General features: G+C 32.4%; 3 protein-coding genes across 3 annotated transcripts; all 3 read left to right on the forward strand.

The window, feature by feature from the left end:
• Window positions 1-2,905: 2,905 nt before the first annotated feature.
• On the forward strand, window positions 2,906-4,118 carry LOC144555354 (EPIDERMAL PATTERNING FACTOR-like protein 6). The gene is made up of 3 exons (XM_078303652.1): window positions 2,906-3,124; window positions 3,286-3,320; window positions 3,814-4,118. The coding sequence occupies exons 1-3, from the start codon at window positions 3,052-3,054 to the stop codon at window positions 4,036-4,038; spliced, it is 333 nt and encodes a 110-aa protein (XP_078159778.1). The 5' UTR covers window positions 2,906-3,051; the 3' UTR covers window positions 4,039-4,118.
• A 1,154-nt stretch (window positions 4,119-5,272) lies between these two features.
• Window positions 5,273-7,219, forward strand: LOC144555941 (HMG-box (high mobility group) DNA-binding family protein). The gene is made up of 6 exons (XM_078304385.1): window positions 5,273-5,437; window positions 5,534-5,737; window positions 5,848-5,935; window positions 6,017-6,106; window positions 6,416-6,466; window positions 6,842-7,219. Exons 1-6 carry the CDS (start codon window positions 5,367-5,369, stop codon window positions 6,887-6,889), a joined length of 552 nt encoding a protein of 183 aa, XP_078160511.1. The 5' UTR covers window positions 5,273-5,366; the 3' UTR covers window positions 6,890-7,219.
• A 3,934-nt stretch (window positions 7,220-11,153) lies between these two features.
• On the forward strand, window positions 11,154-13,889 carry HEME2 (Uroporphyrinogen decarboxylase). The gene is made up of 6 exons (XM_078303653.1): window positions 11,154-11,430; window positions 11,503-11,624; window positions 12,033-12,143; window positions 12,602-12,790; window positions 12,876-13,001; window positions 13,199-13,889. Exons 1-6 carry the CDS (start codon window positions 11,319-11,321, stop codon window positions 13,712-13,714), a joined length of 1,176 nt encoding a protein of 391 aa, XP_078159779.1. The 5' UTR covers window positions 11,154-11,318; the 3' UTR covers window positions 13,715-13,889.
• Window positions 13,890-19,755: the final 5,866 nt, after the last annotated feature.

Raw genomic sequence — 19,755 nt, forward strand, 5'->3', positions numbered from 1 at the left:
AGATTAAGACCAAAAAAGAAAATTTAACCAAACCTAGTACTTGAGAAAATATATATAATCAAGCTGGGGTAGGGATGCGACCCCAAAAATAGACAAGGTTCTGCAGGAAGGATGCCAACAAAGACTAAAGAACAAAACCCTAACTAAAGTAGCCATCTCACTTTTCATCACTTAATTCACTTCACATAAGTCTGAAAAGAGATGCACTTCATATTACCTAAGGTAACATAATATTTCTGCTTAGATCTGGACCGTGTGATCAGCAAAGGCACGAATTAAAGGTGCCCCGGACATTTTACCTTGAGCCAGATTGGCCCGAATTATGATCGGACGGTCCTGATGTAAACAGAAATATTCTGTTACCTAGAATGTAGACTCAAAAAGAGATGAGACTTGGGAGGAAAAATTAAGGTTTACCAAGGCCTACAGGAGTACAGGGTACAGGCTACAGTAGTACACCGCTACAGACTACAGTAGGAAAGTGATGCAGTAAATGAGGTTGGCTCCACTACATCTACAGCCGTACCAACTTCGTCCAGTCCACATAAATTTAGTCCATTTATTTTAGATTAGACAATACACGTCCAATCTAACATTTGCTGTTAGTACTGAAAAAACTATTAGATAATATCTTACTTGAATCATTTGGTTTAAGAGAACGGTTTAAAATTTGTCTATAAATATTCAAAATTTTCATATTCTAGAGAGGTGCTTTGAGAAACAATTTTTTAATCCAATGATAAAGATAACAATTTTTTTTTATGTAAAAGATCGCATTTTATAATCCGTTAACATTTTTTTTATGAATATTGAAACTTGAAAAACAAAACTTTCATTTTTCTGACAGCAAAAAGAGATTGTGATTTGAGCAAGTAAATTACCATAAAAATAACTTCTGAATTTTTTTTATTTTTCATTTGACTAGTTTGGAATGTGCAATTTCATTTTTTTTGGTTGAAAATCCGTAGGCAATATTTCATTAATCAGGACAAAACTAGTTACATATCATTTCGTACTAGTACATACAACATTTGCATCAGTACTTATACTATTACAATTGAAACCCCTTTACAAAGTAGACAAGAAAAATCAGAAAAAAAAAAAAAAGGAACCAAGAGTTACTGCTCTCAAATCAGTACATAGTGAGCCTGCATGATTTTCTGTGTTCATACTCAGACTGGTAGATTGTGGACCTATATAATTCCTTGTCATTAGCACAAAGTAGTGTTGTTGTAATCAAGACGAGAGAGGAGTATTCAAAAGAGCCAGATTGATTTTGTACTTGAGTTATTTTAAAAGAAACACAGAAAAAATAAAAAATAAAAGAGGACAATTTCATTTCTCCTCATTCGGATAAGCTATCATCGGTGAACTTATTTTAATTGATTATTTTCGATCACAAGTAATTACACGAAATTATTTTATACAAATGATGCATGTATAATACAGTTTTTACTGATTGTCTGATCCTATGATTTTTATCTGCCTTTCTGGTTTTCACTATGAACCATAAATACTTCTTGTTTTGGAAAGGACCTCATTTTCTCCGATATTTTTCAAATCTCTTATAAAAATTAAATGCGTCTCTTTTTAGAAAATACGAAATATATTCATTATCATCCATATGGGACCTAAATTCATAACCTTATTTAGATATTACAAATTCGATTTTGAACCTTGCAAACATTTTGTACTTTCGGTTGCAAATACAATGAATCCATAATTAGTTCTAACCTAGAATAAGTCATTTTAGAAGAACATTACTTTCAACCAGCAAATGGTTATTGCCATGTCAGCAAAACTGGAGTAGCTAAAAGACAATCATCGAGACCGAATTATATTCTTTGGATCAATATTATCATAACTGAATCGGCAACCGACTCAACAAAAGCGTCATAGCCTATTGAGAGAATGGCTAATTAAGTTCAAAACGATTTTTTCTAGCCTCCAAAACAAATGAATTGGTTTTCTGATTTTTAAAGTCCAAACAGTTAGATGTTCAATATATATTAAAATGTGTTTGAAGACCCAATTTTATATTTTTTGGAATTTTTTTACTATTTATTAAGATAGTTTAAAAATCGTTGTTTTTCAATAGTGCAAAATTTTAATAAAAATAGTGATTTTTAAACCATCTTAATAAATAGTAAAAAAATTAAAAAAAATGTAAAATTTGGTCACCAAACACATTTTAATATAGATTAAATATCTAATGGTTTGGATCAACTGTTTGGACTTTGAAAATTGGAAAATTGAGTCGTTTGTTCCAGAAGCTAGGAAAAAAACGTTTTGAACTTACCCATTCTCGTTATATATATATATATTGATCTGCAAGCACATTTTAATATTTCCATCATGTTGAATGGTTTAGATTGACTGTTTGGACTTTGAAAACTTTGAAAATATAGGGTGTAATTTCATTTTCAAAGTTCAAATAGTCGATTCGAACCTTCCAACATAATCTTCATATTAAAATGTACTTCGAGACCAAATTTTACAGTTTTGGAACTTTTTTACACTATTTTTTTTTTTTGAAAATCACAGTTTTTCATTAAATAAAATAATAATAAAATTTTTAGAAAAACAATGATTTTTAAAAATTCTACAAAATTAGCAAAAATATTCCAAAAACTTCTAGTGCTGTCTTTTATCATTGGGTTATCATGAAGGAATTAATATTGCTGTTTTTCTCTTTTCTTTTTTACTTTTACTGATTTATTCATCTACTGACTACTGTTGTCCGAATTGCCACTGATAACTTTTGTACAGAGAGCCAGAGACTAATAAACTTTAGCGTGAAAAGGGAAAAATACTATTAACACTTTAACAGAGACTTTTCTTCTGATAGCAAAAAATATTAGCAGCAGCTTTTTGAATCTTTTTCCTCCTATGCCAATTCTCCACATGGACATCCAACCAGATAATTCTCCATATAAGCAATTTTGGCACACATAATAAATTTTGAAGAATATATTAACACGTCTGAGTCTCTGAGATATCTGCTAGCTGTCTATGTGCTTGTAGTGTGTGTTCTCTCTCCAATTGCGCCTGATGTGTGGACAATTGTATTTTCTCATTATCTGTGCTCTTCTCATGGCAACCAGCCAGGGACATTCTTACCAAGGTAAATAAGCAAGCTTCATATATAGTTGTAATGTTGATTATATTTCTCCTGGGATGATTAATAAGATTTTATATTGTACTGAAGTGCTAAGTGCAGAATGGTCAACAACCATTTTTTTTTTACTAATTTGATTTCATTTGTTATTCTTTTTCATTGCCCAGAATTGAAGAGTTGGAGAATAAGTCATTACAAGAAGGTATCCACATTTAATCACTCGTTTATTAAGAATGAAACAAGTTGAGAAAACATGGTTTTTCTTTTAGTTTTACAAATAATTAAGAAACGGAATTTCTCATTCATATCTGTAATTTCCTCCTCCTATCTCCATTACATTAAGCCATTCGCTTCCATGTTTAGAATAAACATAAATAATTTGAATGCAAATATATATTCAAATCCATTTTTCCTTTTCCTTCAACTCAAGGAAGAAGAACAATTACATTATTATCATATTATCAATATAACTAAATATATACCAGCAAACCATCACCATCACTTGAGATAAATAATTAATTTTAGACAACCCAAATATAAATCACATAGCAATCCATTAAGTCACTTAGCTGCACAATCTTGTGTTGAAAACTTGAAATGATATATTTTTCATAGCATTTACGATTTCAAAAATATATAAAAAAAGGCACACGATGTCAAATCCAACTAATTTATTTTTGAATTAAATTTTACAGGATAATCACGCTCAGAAATATAGCAGAGAAGCAATGAAGGAGAAGTTGCTACCATTGAACAAGGCGGGGCCCGGATCACACCCACCAACTTGCACAAGAAAGTGTGGGTCATGCACACCATGTCATCCGGTGCACATTCCGGTGCCGCCTGGTGCAACCACCTCGACCGAGTACTACCCCGAGGCATGGCGTTGCAAGTGCAGCAACTATATCTATATTCCGTGATAATTATATCACTTGAGCAATAAGATATATACTACTTCATTAAGGGCATTTTTATTTGAGTTTACTAACTCTAGCTAGTGATGTACATATATGTGATGGATCCAGCGTAGTAATTACTTCTTATTTTAGTGTACCTACTTGAAGTAGTAATTTAAGATATATAGTGTTATTATAGATTATGTAGCCATGCATTCTTCATAATTTGAAAATATATATTTGCTTAAATTTTCCTTCTCTTTCTTGTGTATCTGTTCTTTTTATTGGAAAGTATGCCGAGACATAATCTCCTTTTAATTAGGCCTGGAATGAAAGAAAATTACAAGGTAAAAGAAACACCTTAAAAGAGTAAAAATTACCAGTCAAAACATATAAAGTTGCCTCGTTTTCTTATTTCATTGCTTGTGTTGAACTATTTCATGTGTTTTATAAGTTAAGTTCGTCTTCTCTGAAATAACTCAAAATTTCTTTTTGTCTAAAATCGGATCATTTCAGCAATTTTTGCAATAAATTAATAAGAAGCGGATAGGTTGAACATTTGTTAAATTTTATAAATTAGCAGTTTAATTAGCACGATGAACCTGATTTTTATAAGTTAGGCCCAATGACCGTTGGAAAAAGGCCTTGCCCAAAGTTACCAGGAAAAATTAAGAAGGCCTTGGCCCAAACATAATCAATACAATAATGAAACAATTTGTTTCCTGCCTGCGCGGGTCCTACACAACATCGTCGAATCCCCTCAAACTTGTCAAACACCAGATAAGACCTTGCAACATCTCTGCTCTCTGTTTCTAATCTCACGAGCTGAATAAAGCGTTACAGAGAGAGCTGTTTAAATTGTCCAGATTTGTAGCTTTGATCATAACCGTCTGATCCGATATCGACGCTCTCATCAGTCAGATTCTTTCTTAAAATTGAAGATTGAAGACCTTATATCGGATAAGAAAATTTTGCACCGTACGATTGAATCATCTCGATCCCATCAAATGACGTCCTCCCATCAATTTTATGCCGTACGATCACCTCCCATCGGTTCAGATTCGCTGACAGGCTGACAGCTAAGCAGCAATCGTGGCGCCCTGTTGAGATGTTTTCTAATCGCGCGCCAATTAAAAATTCGCCCGAAAATTTCACAAATTGCCCCAACCATCCATCCTTTCCCCGCGCATTAAAAATGATGCAACCTTTTTATTTTCCAAAACTTTTCACTTTTCAAGTTGCGCGCTTTTGTCCGCCGGTTTTCTGATCTGGCTCCCTCTAAAACCCGGATTTTCAGTTGCATTACTAAAGCACTTTTCTCTATTATATTGCGCGAGATAGAAAGAGAGATAATGGCGAGGAAGCGTGTTCACGCTCTTTATCCCCCTCTCCGCGCCCCTGATGGAAGCGCCTTTAGCAAATGGTGAGAGTATTATTCTTGAGTTCTCATATTTTTCATGGTTTTCTTTCATTATTTTGCTGATTTATCTTTGCGGTTGATTGATTGGGGTTATTGTAGTGAGTTATGTGGAGCATCAGTACCAATCGCTCTAGCTGATATGCACGACTGTGAGGAGTTCAACGTAAAGAGGAGAAGAAAGTATGATGAATGGTGTGGGATTCAAGAGGAACCAGACGAGAAGATATTGTTAACCATCACAAAAGAATCAATGATATCTTCAGAATTTAGAGATCAGCCTAGATCGCCTTTTTGTTTCTTTATGTAAGGTTTTCTATCTCAGCATCAAATTAATTTTGTATTTTGTCCTTCGCATATTTAGTTATTGTTTTTACTTATTATTTGGGCCTGGTTTTGTCTTTTCACATGTTCAGGGAAGAATTTAGTCGGGATTTTGAAGGTCATCTTTTGATAGAGGTTTCTCAAAGAGGATTCGAAACCTGGAAGAATATGTCATCTGAGGTAATTTCATATTCTCTAAATTACAATTTCCCTTATGAATTGTACCTCTGAATGTTGATATAAAGTTAGTTTGTATTTCAGGAAAGAACTCGATATGATGTTATAGCTTCAAAAATTAATGTGCCTTATGAAAATAAGATACGGCGAGAGGAGACTGATGTAATGGGGAAGGTAAATCTCAATTTGTTCATGTGTGTGTGTGTGTGTGTGTGTTTTTTTTTTTTCAATTTTTTAAGCCTCATGATAGTTGGTTAATATGTTCTCAAATGTCAAGTCTCTTGTGCTTTTTCAAGTGTTTGCTTCGTCTTTATGACTGAAATGCACAACAAATTTATGTGTATTGACGAAGAACTAATGTCCATAACTAAATTGAGTCGTAAAAATTTTATGCAAAAAAAGCAAATCTGACACTCATTGATCTCCTTGGATATTTGTAAATTATGTATTGCACCGCATAATCTTCTTACACTATAACTCCAGGTGATAGATGATGAAGTAAATTCATCCATAGCAAGCATCCGTCTGTGTCAGGTACTCTCTATTAAATTAAAACATACCTTGTTGTAGTTTACATTTGTTTAAATTATAGGGTCTGTATCTCTGTATTGTTTAATTTTTATGGTTGCTGGATTGGTATTGTAAGTTGTAGGATGTTTTGCTATGTTGATGACTTGTTAGGGTTACCTTTGGTACCAATTGCGGCTAGGTTAGTTTTGTGTTGATCAGTACTGCTATGGTTTTCCTTTTCCTCTTTAATATAATTTCTTTTTAACAGAAACGGGTCGAGTTTGCCACTTTTTTGACAAAAAATTATCATAAAAGATAATTAACACTTTGATTGTATTAAATTAATTTTATTTCTTTTAGTTAGTAACTAAAATTTTCATATCTTTTGTGAACTTGCAGCATGATGAAGATTTGTCAGAATCCGGTTCCTATAGCAGCTACTACTAGATTGGTTATAAGATATAAAACATTAAAACTATATGTGATGATATATTCTGGTCCCAAGGGGGATATGAATTTGCTGTTTCTTGTTTGTTCTGCTAGTGCTAGCACAAGCGGAGCTGCTTTAAAAGGCAAGTCAGATTGGCTAATATAAGTGAATATTATTTCACTGTAATATGTACCAGGGAAAGGGGGGGTTATATTTTGTAGAAAGTGATTTCTCTGGCATGCCCTATATTATGATACCATTTTATGAAGTTCAAATATCTGCTGAACTAATGATCATTTGTATAGCTTCTTTTGCAAGTAAGAATGCATTTACTAAACTAATTAATCAGGCATTTGTTATACTTTGTTTAATTAATTTTGGTTTTCGATGCCTTAGTTTGCTTTCTTCCTTTCGTTTGTTGGATGATATAATGGCCTTGATTCCCACAATTTGTACAATCTACGTTGAACATTATTCAGCAGCTATTAATTTTGGGTCAAATTTTGAGTCGTTCGGCCCATCAAAGCCCAATTAACATATAATTCAGGGATGCAGCCACAGCCCGTTTCGTTACTATCCGAAAGATATTATGACAATTCAATTAACAGAGCTTTCAGAAAAAGACAATTCAATTAACAGCATTTGCAGGTCATTAGTCGAATTTTAAGTTTAATTAATAAACGGGGCTCAACACATGGATGGCAATTATGAAACTGGTATGCTTAATTAGTGATAGCGTATACTGATCAGCTAAACTGTCTTTCGAGCTCGTTCGAATTATAATTCGTTTTTTTTAGTTAATTCAACATTTACAAAAATAAATATTGAGGAAATTATGCACTATCCTTGATCCATTGTGATTAATATAGATATATCTAATTTAGTTTGAACTCGGAACTTTTGTTAACTGCATTTGTAACAGATATTTTTAAGGTTGTAAATAGCTAGATATATGTGCGCTATAGTTTTATTGGATTATAAAATCTAAGGTATGAGATAAAAGTGTGTTAATTCAGTTATAATTGTTGTAGTTGTAATAGCGGACTGCTATTACCTCTAAGCACTATGCGCTATAGCGGATCGCTATGCTACATGAGTTTTTTTTTTTTTTTTTTTTTTTCTTTTTGCAATTTACATGAGTTTCTATGCTTATGTTCCTATTTTGTGATGCTACATGGTCCGCTATGCTAGGTATGATAAATCAAACTCTGTGCAAGAAGTTCTATTTGTGATTTAGTATCTCCTTCTATATCGAAAAATATTCAAATAATAATTCTTTCTTTTGTTTGTTCTTCGTTTAATATTCACTTGTAAAATTATTGCCCTTCGTTTCAATTGAAAGCTAAATTCAATTATTATAATATGTAAAATGATCAAATAAGTACCGGCTTCATTTCATTTGTAAAATTAATTACTTTTTCTCTATTATAATCAATAATACTATGAAGTATGAACTATTAAAGAATGTTATCTTGTTAATCTTTTTTTTTTTCTTATTTGCATGATTGAAAAAAAAATATAAATTTAGAATAGTTGTCATTTGATTGTTACTCCATATCTCTAATGTTGATAATATTGATAATTAGTGGAAATATAGAATATAATTTTTGAAAAGAGAAAAAAAAATGATATTTACAATAGTTTTCATTGTAACTATGCTATTCACGATAGCTTTTTGTTTAGCCTCTCCACGATGACACAATAATTGCTATTTAGGACCTTGGATATTTTAAATGACGTTTCAAAAAATTAATTGTTGAGCTCGATACATGACTAAGAGCAAAAGAAGTTTACATATGTCGTTTAAATATCATGATGTAAAATATATAAAAATTTGATGCAAACATGGGGACGAACAAAGTGTATTAAGGAATACATTATGCACGTTCATTATCTTAGAGAGGCTAAAAGTCTTCTACCCAAATGACACCTTGCAATCGGTTCACAAAAATTATAGCACCAAAATTAATACAGCTCTCATGCTGAAATGACTTAACTAAGTACATGTCCATTTTCATTGCCAATGTTTCCTAACTGGCATATCCAAACTTGAATTTTGACTTGAATTTTCCTTTAAAGTACCTGTACAAATTCTCTGGAGAAATACCGGTTCTCCATTATGATCATGACGAAACATGTTAGTTTTTTTAACTCGTGCTTCCTCGAGACAAACTAGCATCACCATAAAGCTTTCTCTGTCTCCAAATTTTTCTCGTGTTTCATATTTATCCATTAACCTCATTTTTCGTTGCTATATAAAAACAGAAAATCATGCAGAATATTCATCTACACTTTTCTATTCTCATTATTTCTACGAAAAAAGATCTAACTCCTTCAAGTTCTTCAACTCGATTGATAAGTAAAAAATGATCTACAAGAAAACAAAAAAAAAATTAATAAATGATGACAAGTGCTAGTAATAGGTAAAGAATAACGTCTTTAATTTTGCCAGTATGATATTATTAATTAAAATTTAATGGAGAAAATTACACATAATTAATCAAAAGTCAAAACCACAAGGTACCTTTTTTTAAAAATAAAAAATAAACACACAATTGTTGATTATTAAAAAAAACTCCTCTTAACATCCTAGGCAAAATTTTCAATAATTCCTCTTAACATCCTCTTAATTTAAAAAAAATAGTCATCTCACAAATTAGATCTAATCTATGAGTGTAATAAAATGAAAGTTTTCAGTAATAAAAATATATCTACAAATATTAAAATTTTGAAAATTACAAAATTCTGTATAAAGCAAGTACATTACCTGATATACTTTATTATGTGGGTATTTTCTATTTGTTATAAATTTATAGTTTTTTATTTGGTTGCATGTTTGTCTTAAATGCACGAGTTCTATGTTATCGAATAACACATCCACTTTAGTAACCAATCTAACAGCGACGAGAATTTCGAAGTAGTTCAAAAAGGAAGTATTAAATATAACAATTGCAATTTCTTCACAAGAATCATATTTTGGCTCACACAGTTTTCATTTGTATAAACAGTTATTGATGGAAGACATATGAAGGAATATTAGTCTAAGATAAAGAAAAAGTTAAGAAGTGCATGCGTTCAATCAGGCCCTCCTGGGACCGTTAATAAATTTAATCCACTTAATTAATTTTTATAAGAATGAGAATTTATTGATAAAGAATTAGTTTACCATGTTGGGTCATTAATTAATATGCTGGATCATTAATCCAATATAAAATTTATATGTAAAATAAATTAAACAAGGCTAGCATTCTACCTGTAGTATAGTGACATGCCGTAATATTCTTCAAAAACTTATTGAATATGTTTCAACAGTGAATCCAAATCGTTGAGTGATGCATTTACATGCAAAAATTATAAAATTTTGAATTCAATTGATATAGAGTTAAACGGTAAAAAAATGAAGAATTATAAATTAATTTTAATATATTCATTTTTCATTATTTTATGACAGCTTGACTTTATATTAAGTGAATGCAAAAAAATTATAATTTTTATATGTAAATACAACATTTTTGAAGTAGATCGGTTTCAACTGGTTAGATTCATCGTTTGAAATCTATTCAAGAGGGTTGTGAGAAGGTAGCAAGGAATATCACTATGCTAGCACGTCAACCTTTCCAAAATAATTATATATGTACTATCAGCTTAATGTTTAATTAAAAGTAATTAGAAGCCTTAAATTAATCCAAAATGATTTCGGATAGATGACAAGTTGACAACTAATTTGACAATAATAGAAGTAATTTATAAATTTAAAACCCGACATATAAAACGTAATCTATATTTTATATTCACGCAATGATAAAAGATTATGCAACTTCCACCTTTCAGACATAAGATTTGTAACAGTTAATTATTAACGAAATTTGTTTATTTATTGCTTTGTATGTATTGATTCTTTTGCTGTATATTTAATATATAAGATCCCGCGGTGACATTTTTTTTCAATGGGGATGTGTATTTTCTGTTTGTTGCTTGTTCTGCTACTGCTAACACTAGCAACCCGCTAAATTAAACGGCTGAGTTAAATGCAGACAATCTCACTATAGTTTTGTAACAGTTGAATGAGATTATATTCTTGTAGAACATGGATTTTGGGCCAAAATTGGGCTGTTACTTGAGGCCCAAAATATAGCTCTTAACCTTGACCGTTACTATCCGAGAGATCTCGCCGCAATCCAGTATCTATACTCCGATTGGTCGATCCACCGTGACATTTACCAAAATTTCTCACCATTTTCTAACTGCTGCTGCCTCTCGCGCGCGCAAAGGTAACCTCGGACAGTTTCCTCCACTCGCTCCGATCCCTTATCTAACGGTCCCAGTTAAATCGTTAAGTCGTGATTTATTTCGTCAAATTATTGATTTATCCTTTCTTATCCGAAAAGAAATCGAGTCTACTCTTTACTCTAAGGAGAGAGAGATAGTTGTAGAATTAGGAGAAGGATGGCATCAATGTGCAGCTCGGTATCAAATTCCTCTTCGTTTCTTGTTTCCAATCCCATCTCTCCGTTTCGATCTAAATCGAAGCTTAGCACCATCAGATGCGCCGTTGGAGGTAAATTGAACTTTTGACTTTTTCGTTTTGATGTTCTTGGATGCAATTGACAGTTGTGGAAATGCAATGCAGAGGTAATCTCGGAGGCGAAAGTTTCGGCCTTGGCTGAGCCGCTGTTACTTCGTGCAGTAAAAGGGGAGAAGGTGGAGAGGCCGCCTGTTTGGTTGATGAGGCAAGCTGGGAGATACATGAAGGCATGTCTAATTTACAATTTTATTATCTATGTTTATTTGAGGTTATAGCTGGAAGTGGAATTATTGCCTTATCTTGGTAAACATATCAATTATCAGTACTGTTACAGTGCAAAAAGGTGCTATGTGTCCTGGTAAACTGTGCTGGTAAGATTAATAGTTTCAATTTTAATAATTTTAGTTATGTTTGTTACTATTTGGGGAATTCAAAGTGAAAGTGAAATTAATAACTTCAAAAAGAAAGTGAAATTAACAATACATTGCTACATTGATAATTACCATCAGAATGTAATTTCGTATATCATATACGTACATGAAAATCGTTTACACTTCCTGGTACTATTATGTTGCTTATGGTATAGTAGTACTCATGATTTTCGTTTAATAAAGGTATATGTGTTGTCCTAACAGAGCTATCAGTTGATATGTGAAAAGTATCCTTCATTTCGCGAAAGATCCGAGAATGTTGATCTAGTTGTTGAAATCTCTCTCCAGCCATGGAAGGTCTTCAAGCCTGACGGGGTAATTGATCTCTGACAACTGTCTAATTTTCTTTTGAAAATTATAGTGATATGTCTTATATGCTTGGTAAAAGCAATTAACAGTTTCATTAATCGCTCGTTGTATTTAAACATTGGCAATATGTCCTAAACCTTAGTATGACATTCTTTTTACCTAAGACTTTAAACTAAATCAAACCAATAGGACTGTCTTTTACCTAAGCCCTTTAAAGTATCAGACCAAGCGGATTTTTTTATCAAGCCATCCCATTTTGTAACTTCAGTTCATAAGGGCGATGCAAATTTGCTATTTATTGACTGAAATCTTGATTTTAATGGCTGGATTCTAGTTGCAAATATATAGTATATTGGTTGCCTTATATCCAAGGTCAAATGATAGATCTAACTTGCATAAGTCTCATTAATGCTAAGTTCCCATTTAATTTAATAATAACCAGTGATTTTCATTCTACAATACAGGTTATACTGTTTTCTGATATTTTAACACCTCTACCTGGCATGAACATACCATTTGACATAGTCAAGGGAAAAGGCCCGATCATATATGACCCTTTGCGCACAGCTGAGGATGTAAGTAAAGTCAGAGAGTTTGTACCAGAAGAATTTGTACCGTACGTAGGACAAGCTTTGACCACATTACGAGCTGAGGTTTGACATTTTCACTCCATTTTACTACCTTTGATGAGAGCTTTGAGCTTGGCAATCTGTCTGATGATTAGGGGTGATTTGTCAGGTTAAGAATGAAGCTGCTGTGCTGGGATTTGTCGGAGCACCTTTCACTCTAGCTTCATATGTGGTAGAAGGTGGTTCATCCAAGCATTTCTCCAAGATCAAGAGAATGGCCTTCTCTCAACCTCAGGTAAAAATTAGGCATAGATAAATATTTCTTTCTGTTCACTACACTATTTAATTTCACCACTTCTGTTTTTTTTTACCATTGTCATGTATGTGCTTTTCGAAATTTTCTGTAATTTCTATGTAATTACGCACGGTTCTGCTATTACTTCAATTTTCATACTAAAGTGAGTGTTACATCTGTAATTTTTGTACTTGTAGGTTTTGCATGCATTATTACAAAAATTTGCTACATCCATGGCTAGATACGTAAAGTACCAAGCTGATAATGGGGCCCAGGCAGTACAAATTTTCGATTCATGGGCCACTGAGCTCAGCCCTGCAGATTTTGAGGAATTCAGCTTGCCGTACCTAAAACAAATTGTTGACTCAGTAAAATTAACACACCCTAATTTACCCCTGATTCTCTACGCAAGTGGGTCGGGTGGACTATTAGAGAGACTCTCTCTAACTGGAGTTGACGTGGTAAGTCTAGACTGGACAGTTGACATGGCAGAAGGGAGGCGACGGCTGGGTGCTGATGTGGCGGTCCAGGGCAACGTGGACCCAGGGGTGCTTTTTGGGTCAAAAGAGTTTATAACAAAGCGGATTGATGAAACTGTTAAGAAAGCAGGGAACTACAAACACATACTGAATTTGGGGCATGGGATTGTGGTGGGGACACCTGAAGAGAATGTTGCACATTTTTTTGAGGTCGCAAAAGGGATTCGGTATTAGGGTCTGATTTTGTTGTTGTTATCAATTTTTTTGCTGATACTTCTGTTGTTCTTATAGCCTGAGCATACTTCCTTTTAAAGTACTGAATTTTTCTTTTCTTTTTTGATAGTGTTATTTTACTCGATTTTTCTGAATGTTGCAAAATGTAAGTGAATTCGTTGTAAATTTAAATAAGGGTGAACTAGGGTGCAAATTTCTTGTGCGTAAGAAACATCTCAATTGCTGAAATCCAATTAAAAGGAACATCCTGTTTCTGAAGCGACAGATGGGCTTTTGTTGAACAGGCCCATTTTTATACTATTTTTATGAGCGGAGATTACAGAACCTGTTGTATATAAACCAGGGCCGAGCTTGATTGGTATGGTACAGTCTTCGTAGTTCTTATGAGTTGCATAGTTTTATCTCTTATGATTTGCATATTATATAAGGGTTAGGATCCCTTGACAACATCTTACCTTAACAATCTTGATAGCGTTTCTTAAATCATGTCAAAAATCTTTAATAAAAAATATAATATATACATCACTTCATTTATAGAATGGTTGTGTATTAATTTTCACGCCATTCTAAAATCATCTGACAGTCCATCAATACCATATAAATTATAGAAAATTGGTTTTTTGCCACTCCAAAACTTTTAAATTTGAAAAATGTCATCCGAAATTTGAAATTGTAATAAGGCCACTCTAAACTTCATTCATTTTTAATTTTGCCACTCCAAATAATTAATAACTAAAATACCCTCGGGCTCTTCCTCTTCATCCGACTCTCTTCCTCTTCTCTCCTCGCCTGATACAGTGCTATTCATTTTATAAGCTTCCAATCCAGTCGGAGTAGTTGCCGTGTTCCCACTTGAGATTAGAAGTGCTGACATCATCCTTGGTCTCATTTGAAGAGAAAAGCCCCAGCTTACTCACCATTTCCTCACAGTATCCTTTCCAACCAAATACACAACTTACATATTAGATAACAAAGTAATGTTCTAACATGCATCCAAATACAAAAACATTTTAAATCCATCAGCAAATTTCCCTTCAAGAGCACGAGGCACGTATATCCTAAATTTCAACAGATAGAACTCAAATTATGCAATACTAGGAGAAAAAGGATGGGGAGACCGGAAGAAGCACCTGATTAATGAAGGATTCGGAGGCGGCATAATGGATCTGTCGAGCCTGCTCAAACAAAGCAAGCAGAGGCAGCTTTGGAGTGGAGAGGAAGAGCCCGAGGGTATTTTAGTCATTAATTATTTGGAGTGTCAAAATTAAAAATTAATGAAGTTTAGAGTGACATTATTACAATTTCAAATTTCAAGATGATATTTTTCAAATTTGAAGATTTTGGAGTGGCAAATAACTAATTTTCCCTAAAAATTATGTATTGTTATAAATTTCATGTAATTTAATGTACGGTGAGATTTGCATAGAATTGTAATCATTTTTCATTTGTATGGTCGCTTAAAAATAAAACCTTGGAAGCAGGGGCGGACGCAAGATTTTTGTCAGGGCGGGGCAATAATCAGATGCAAATAGTTTATCGGGTTCAAACCCAATAGCTTATCGGGTACAATTCAACATAACAAAAAAAAATACCAATCAATATAATAAAAATCCTAAATTACTTGAAAAAAAAATCAACAATTCAACATTTATAGGGAATTTGAAATCAACATTTTGGTTCAAGTTGGCAGCCTCTGCCTTTGAATTCAAAAAAAAAAAAAAACATTTTGATTCAACTAATTTTCGCTATTTGGGATCAGCGCCTATTTGGGCTCCGCTAATTTGTTTCGCTCAAAGTTTATATGGGCTCCGTTCCATCTATTAGTATTTCAGAATGGGCTACAAGGGGGCAACTTGAATTCCAGGGAGGGGCAGAGGTCCGAAAAGCAGCTGACCCCCCCTGTGCTACAGTGGGTCCGCCCCTGCTTGGAAGCCACTTCCAAGTTTTAAAAAAAAAACGGTCGCTTAAAAAGATATAAGTTACTTTTTATGCTTATAAAATTTATCCAACTAATCAATTGTCACTGGATGACCCATCAGAATAACCATTTGATTGTTAATTTACTGTGTATTGCTAAAGTTTTAGTATGAAATAGCCAGAATATCCTTGATAAATTTATCCTTCTTTATATATATTATTGAATTACAACACTTTGGCAATTTTCTGGTTATTTCATAGTTTAAACTGAACATTAATAGTAAATTAACTGCCATAAGAGTGTATTGTCATTGCTAACATAATTGGGGTGATAGTCAAAATAAAAAAAAAATGTGGGCCTAACTTGTAACAGATCAAAAGTTTGAAGGCCTCTTGTGGTATTATCCTATTTAATTTGGTAGTGCCTAGTCATGTCTAGTTTCAGCTAACATCATCACAAGCTCATAAATTCAGGAATGATTTAGCAGTCTAAAATCCTTGGTTTATTTACAGACATAATTTTTAACAGTACTTCATTCATTGTTTTGTATTTATTGCAAATAAAATCAACCTATGATATTTTTTGTAAAATATATAAACTTTTTTTTATAAATTTCATTAATAATATTGAATACATTGGTTATCGTCCGTATAATTCCGTATAATTCGGTAAGTTCGAAATTAATTCGAGAAGGTGCTGAACAAGAACAGTATATACATTATTCAGAAACCTTGTTACTATGCCAACCGACACTAATCAATAGCAAATTTATTAGAGATTTTTTTTTGTTAAAATTGGTAGGTGACCTACAAACACATATTTGAAAAAATAATTAATTCAAAGACAACCATACAATTTCAAGTCAGCTTGTAAATTTATTCCAACACTTCGTGTCAATTTCCTTCACATTGGTGTTGCTGCTTGATAACATGTACAAAAGAAATGATTGGCGAATGCATCTTCGTTCAATTAGTTTGAGACTTAGAGTTAATAGTTTATCATGTAAAGTAGCCATGGAAATACCTTTAAAAGATGCTATACTCTTTCAAAGTTTTTTGTGCCAACAAATAATAGTTGTCTCACATAGACTACATATTTTTAGTTTATAATAAAAAAAATAAATGAGTATTTAAATTTTTTAATCAGTTGTAATAGAAAAATCAATAAATTGGGTAATTTGTCATTTTTTGAAAATTTAGAAGGGTTAAATATGATATTATTTGAAGGGGGAATTTCAAAATTACGTATTTCCTCTCTAAACTTCAAAAATTCACAAATTTATCCATTTTATTGTCTTTTATATAAAAACTCATTCTAAACTTATAAAATACCTATTTTACCCTTAATTTAAAGCGTAAAGCACTCATCATATTTAAATTTGAATCACGAAGGGTTCCTCTATCAACCGAACTGCTTTAAGATATGTGTGCGCTAGATCAGCACGAATCTTGAAGCGAACAAGCACAGATCTTGAAGTGATGTGCACATATCTTAATGCAGTGCGTGCGGATCGGAATTGCTTTAAGATCTGATCACACTAAATCAACACTAATCTTGAAGCAAAACACACACGTATATTGAAGCAACATGGACATATCTTAATTCAATGCAGATGGATCGGACAGTAGATGAACCCTTCAGATTTAAATTTGAGTCCAATGGGTATTTTATGCTTTTAATAAAGGGTAAAATGGGTATTCTATAAATTTAGAATGAGTTTTAATATAAAAGACAATAAAATGGGTAAATTTGTGAGTTTTTGAAGTTTAGAGGGAGAAATATGTAATTTTAAAATTTTGAGGGGTAAATACGTAATTTTGAAGTTTTTGAGGGGTAAACGTGAAATTCACCCTTATTTGAATTTCGAGATACATGTAATTCCCCTAAAATGTTGCATTACTTTAAATTAACCCGGTGCATTATTTTTGGAGTTAAGGCCAGGTAAATTATGAAACTACAAATGATGAATGAAGAGGCTAAATTACGTATGGAATTATTTCCTGCCTCCATAATTGATTGTTGACAATTTAACTTAAAAAGGAAAAGAAATTTGAAATTATCGATTGATGTCATTCTATTATTCAGAGTATCCATATTAAAATGCAGAGGATACGAATTCATCCAGAATATATTGATGGAATCTTTGGAATATTAAAATAGGTCACGGCCTACACCAGATAAATCAAGTACAATTATAGAGGTGCATTATATTTTGGTTTCATAGACAATGGTATCTTAGATTGTTTATTGCATTAAAAAATATGTTTGATTGGGTATCACTGTGTTTTTTGGTCTTTACTAGTTTTCAAATATATAATCATGGGAAGATATTAAATTGTCAATAATTGCTGTCATAGTTTTTGTTGGAAACACCTGGAATTAAATAGAAAACAATAGATTGAAATAAAATGTTGTCAGTGGACCCTGATCATTCCATTTTTCCCAGTGAAATTTTGCCCGGAGCCGACCATTTTCTTATTATAGTTTTCTTAAATAGTTACGATCTAAATTGTTATTTGAGCTCGTTGGACTATATATTTTGAATGAGGCTATGGTACTATACATAGCGCACAATAGTCCATACTATGGATCAATGTTTTTATTTTTAAAATTTAAATAATCATTCTAAACCATGTTTTTTTATACATAATGTACTTGTAAATCAAATATTATATTTTTTTAGAATCTTTTTTACTATCATTTTAAAAATTTAGATAGATAAAAATTTCACTTGATCTAAAAGTTCTAGACCATTAAAATATAATAATTTTCTAACTACAAAAAAAAAATTAGTAAAAGAATTATGACAATTATAAAATGTAATCTTCAAGTATATTTTCATATGGATATCACGTACATTGAATGGTTCAGATCATCTATCCGAACTTTAGAAACAAAAATATTAATTAATAATATGAACCAATCTGCATTATGCATGCATAATACCATAGCCTCACTCATGTATCTTTCTATTTAGTTGCTTATATTAAGATTCTTGTAAGAGAAAAAAATTAATTAGTCAAAAAAAAAAAGTTTACGCTCTAGTGTTTCTTCCTCTCTTCTATCTCAAATCGTGAGAAACCCTAACATATTGCTTCAAGTATGATCATTTACATCTCGTTGTCACTTTTGAATTATTTTGAAAACTTTGGATGGTTTTTCTATTAGATTTGAGTACTCATTTTGGCAGATTGCCAGGATTCGCGTAACACAAAAAGTTTTTTCTGGAGAAGGTTCACCGACTTCATCATTAGAAATCAAAATCAAAATGTTTTACAAGAACATGGTACTAGTTAACCAGCTGGTACAATCGTCTGACTACAAGAAACATATCGAACTAAATTAGACATACAAACATGTGTGAGTCAACTAGAACAGGAAGCAAAATAACATATAGTTTCGTACAGTCTACGGTACAATTCAAGAAGACATGGGCAGCGAGAGTGTGGGCGTTGTGGCGAGAACGCAACAAAAGGACGTTTGTGGGAGAAGAAAAGAGCGTTTATCGTTTAAAGGATGAGACTAAACAACAAATACAACAGTGGATTGCGGTCATCTGACGGGGGGGGGGGGGGGTTTCAATTATGACTCTCTGTACTTCATTTTTATTAGTGTTTTGTATGCCTTGTAAATCGTAATTTTCTTTTGCTGAGTATGTTGTGTAAATAATTTGTGCACAGGACCTTTTTTTTCGTTTTAATGAAATAGTCAGTAAGCTATGGTAACTGACCTTAAAAAAAAAAGACATGATCAAAAACATATTTAGTCAAAGATCAACAAATATCAATCCTTCTTCCATTAGAACTTGTCCAGGCCCAGGCGGAATTGGGAATATATTAGAGTTAGGCTAGGTGCTATGGATAGCATAGTGGCCTCTATGCTACGGCTCAATATTCGAGTTTTCAAAATTCAAACGGTCGATCCGAACCGTTCATCTTATTCTCCATATTAATATCTGCTTGGAGACCAAATTTTATATTTTTCTGAATTTTTTTACTATTTATTAAGTATTTTACAAAATTGTTGATCCAACGGTGACTGCACAAAACAGTAAAACCGTTGGATTAGCGATTTTCAAAGTGGCTTAATAAATAGTAAAAAAATTCAGAAAATTATAAAATTT

The sequence above is a fragment of the Carex rostrata genome, chromosome 6, assembly GCF_964058835.1.
Source record: "Carex rostrata chromosome 6, lpCarRost1.2, whole genome shotgun sequence".
Taxonomy (NCBI): Eukaryota; Viridiplantae; Streptophyta; class Magnoliopsida; order Poales; family Cyperaceae; genus Carex; species Carex rostrata.

Bases quoted from the DNA above. Each gene is read 5' to 3' on its own strand.
- LOC144555354 (XM_078303652.1), top strand. From the start codon at position 3,052: ATGTGTGGACAATTGTATTTTCTCATTATCTGTGCTCTTCTCATGGCA. The intron at 3,125-3,285 runs GTAAATAAGCAA...TTCATTGCCCAG, and splicing joins CCAGGGACATTCTTACCAAG to AATTGAAGAGTTGGAGAATA. The intron at 3,321-3,813 runs GTATCCACATTT...TAAATTTTACAG, and splicing joins GAATAAGTCATTACAAGAAG to GATAATCACGCTCAGAAATA.
- HEME2 (XM_078303653.1), top strand. From the start codon at position 11,319: ATGGCATCAATGTGCAGCTCGGTATCAAATTCCTCTTCGTTTCTTGTT. The intron at 11,431-11,502 runs GTAAATTGAACT...AATGCAATGCAG, and splicing joins CATCAGATGCGCCGTTGGAG to AGGTAATCTCGGAGGCGAAA. The intron at 11,625-12,032 runs GCATGTCTAATT...TTGTCCTAACAG, and splicing joins AAGCTGGGAGATACATGAAG to AGCTATCAGTTGATATGTGA.
- LOC144555941 (XM_078304385.1), top strand. From the start codon at position 5,367: ATGGCGAGGAAGCGTGTTCACGCTCTTTATCCCCCTCTCCGCGCCCCT. The intron at 5,738-5,847 runs GTAAGGTTTTCT...TCACATGTTCAG, and splicing joins TCGCCTTTTTGTTTCTTTAT to GGAAGAATTTAGTCGGGATT. The intron at 5,936-6,016 runs GTAATTTCATAT...TTTGTATTTCAG, and splicing joins GGAAGAATATGTCATCTGAG to GAAAGAACTCGATATGATGT.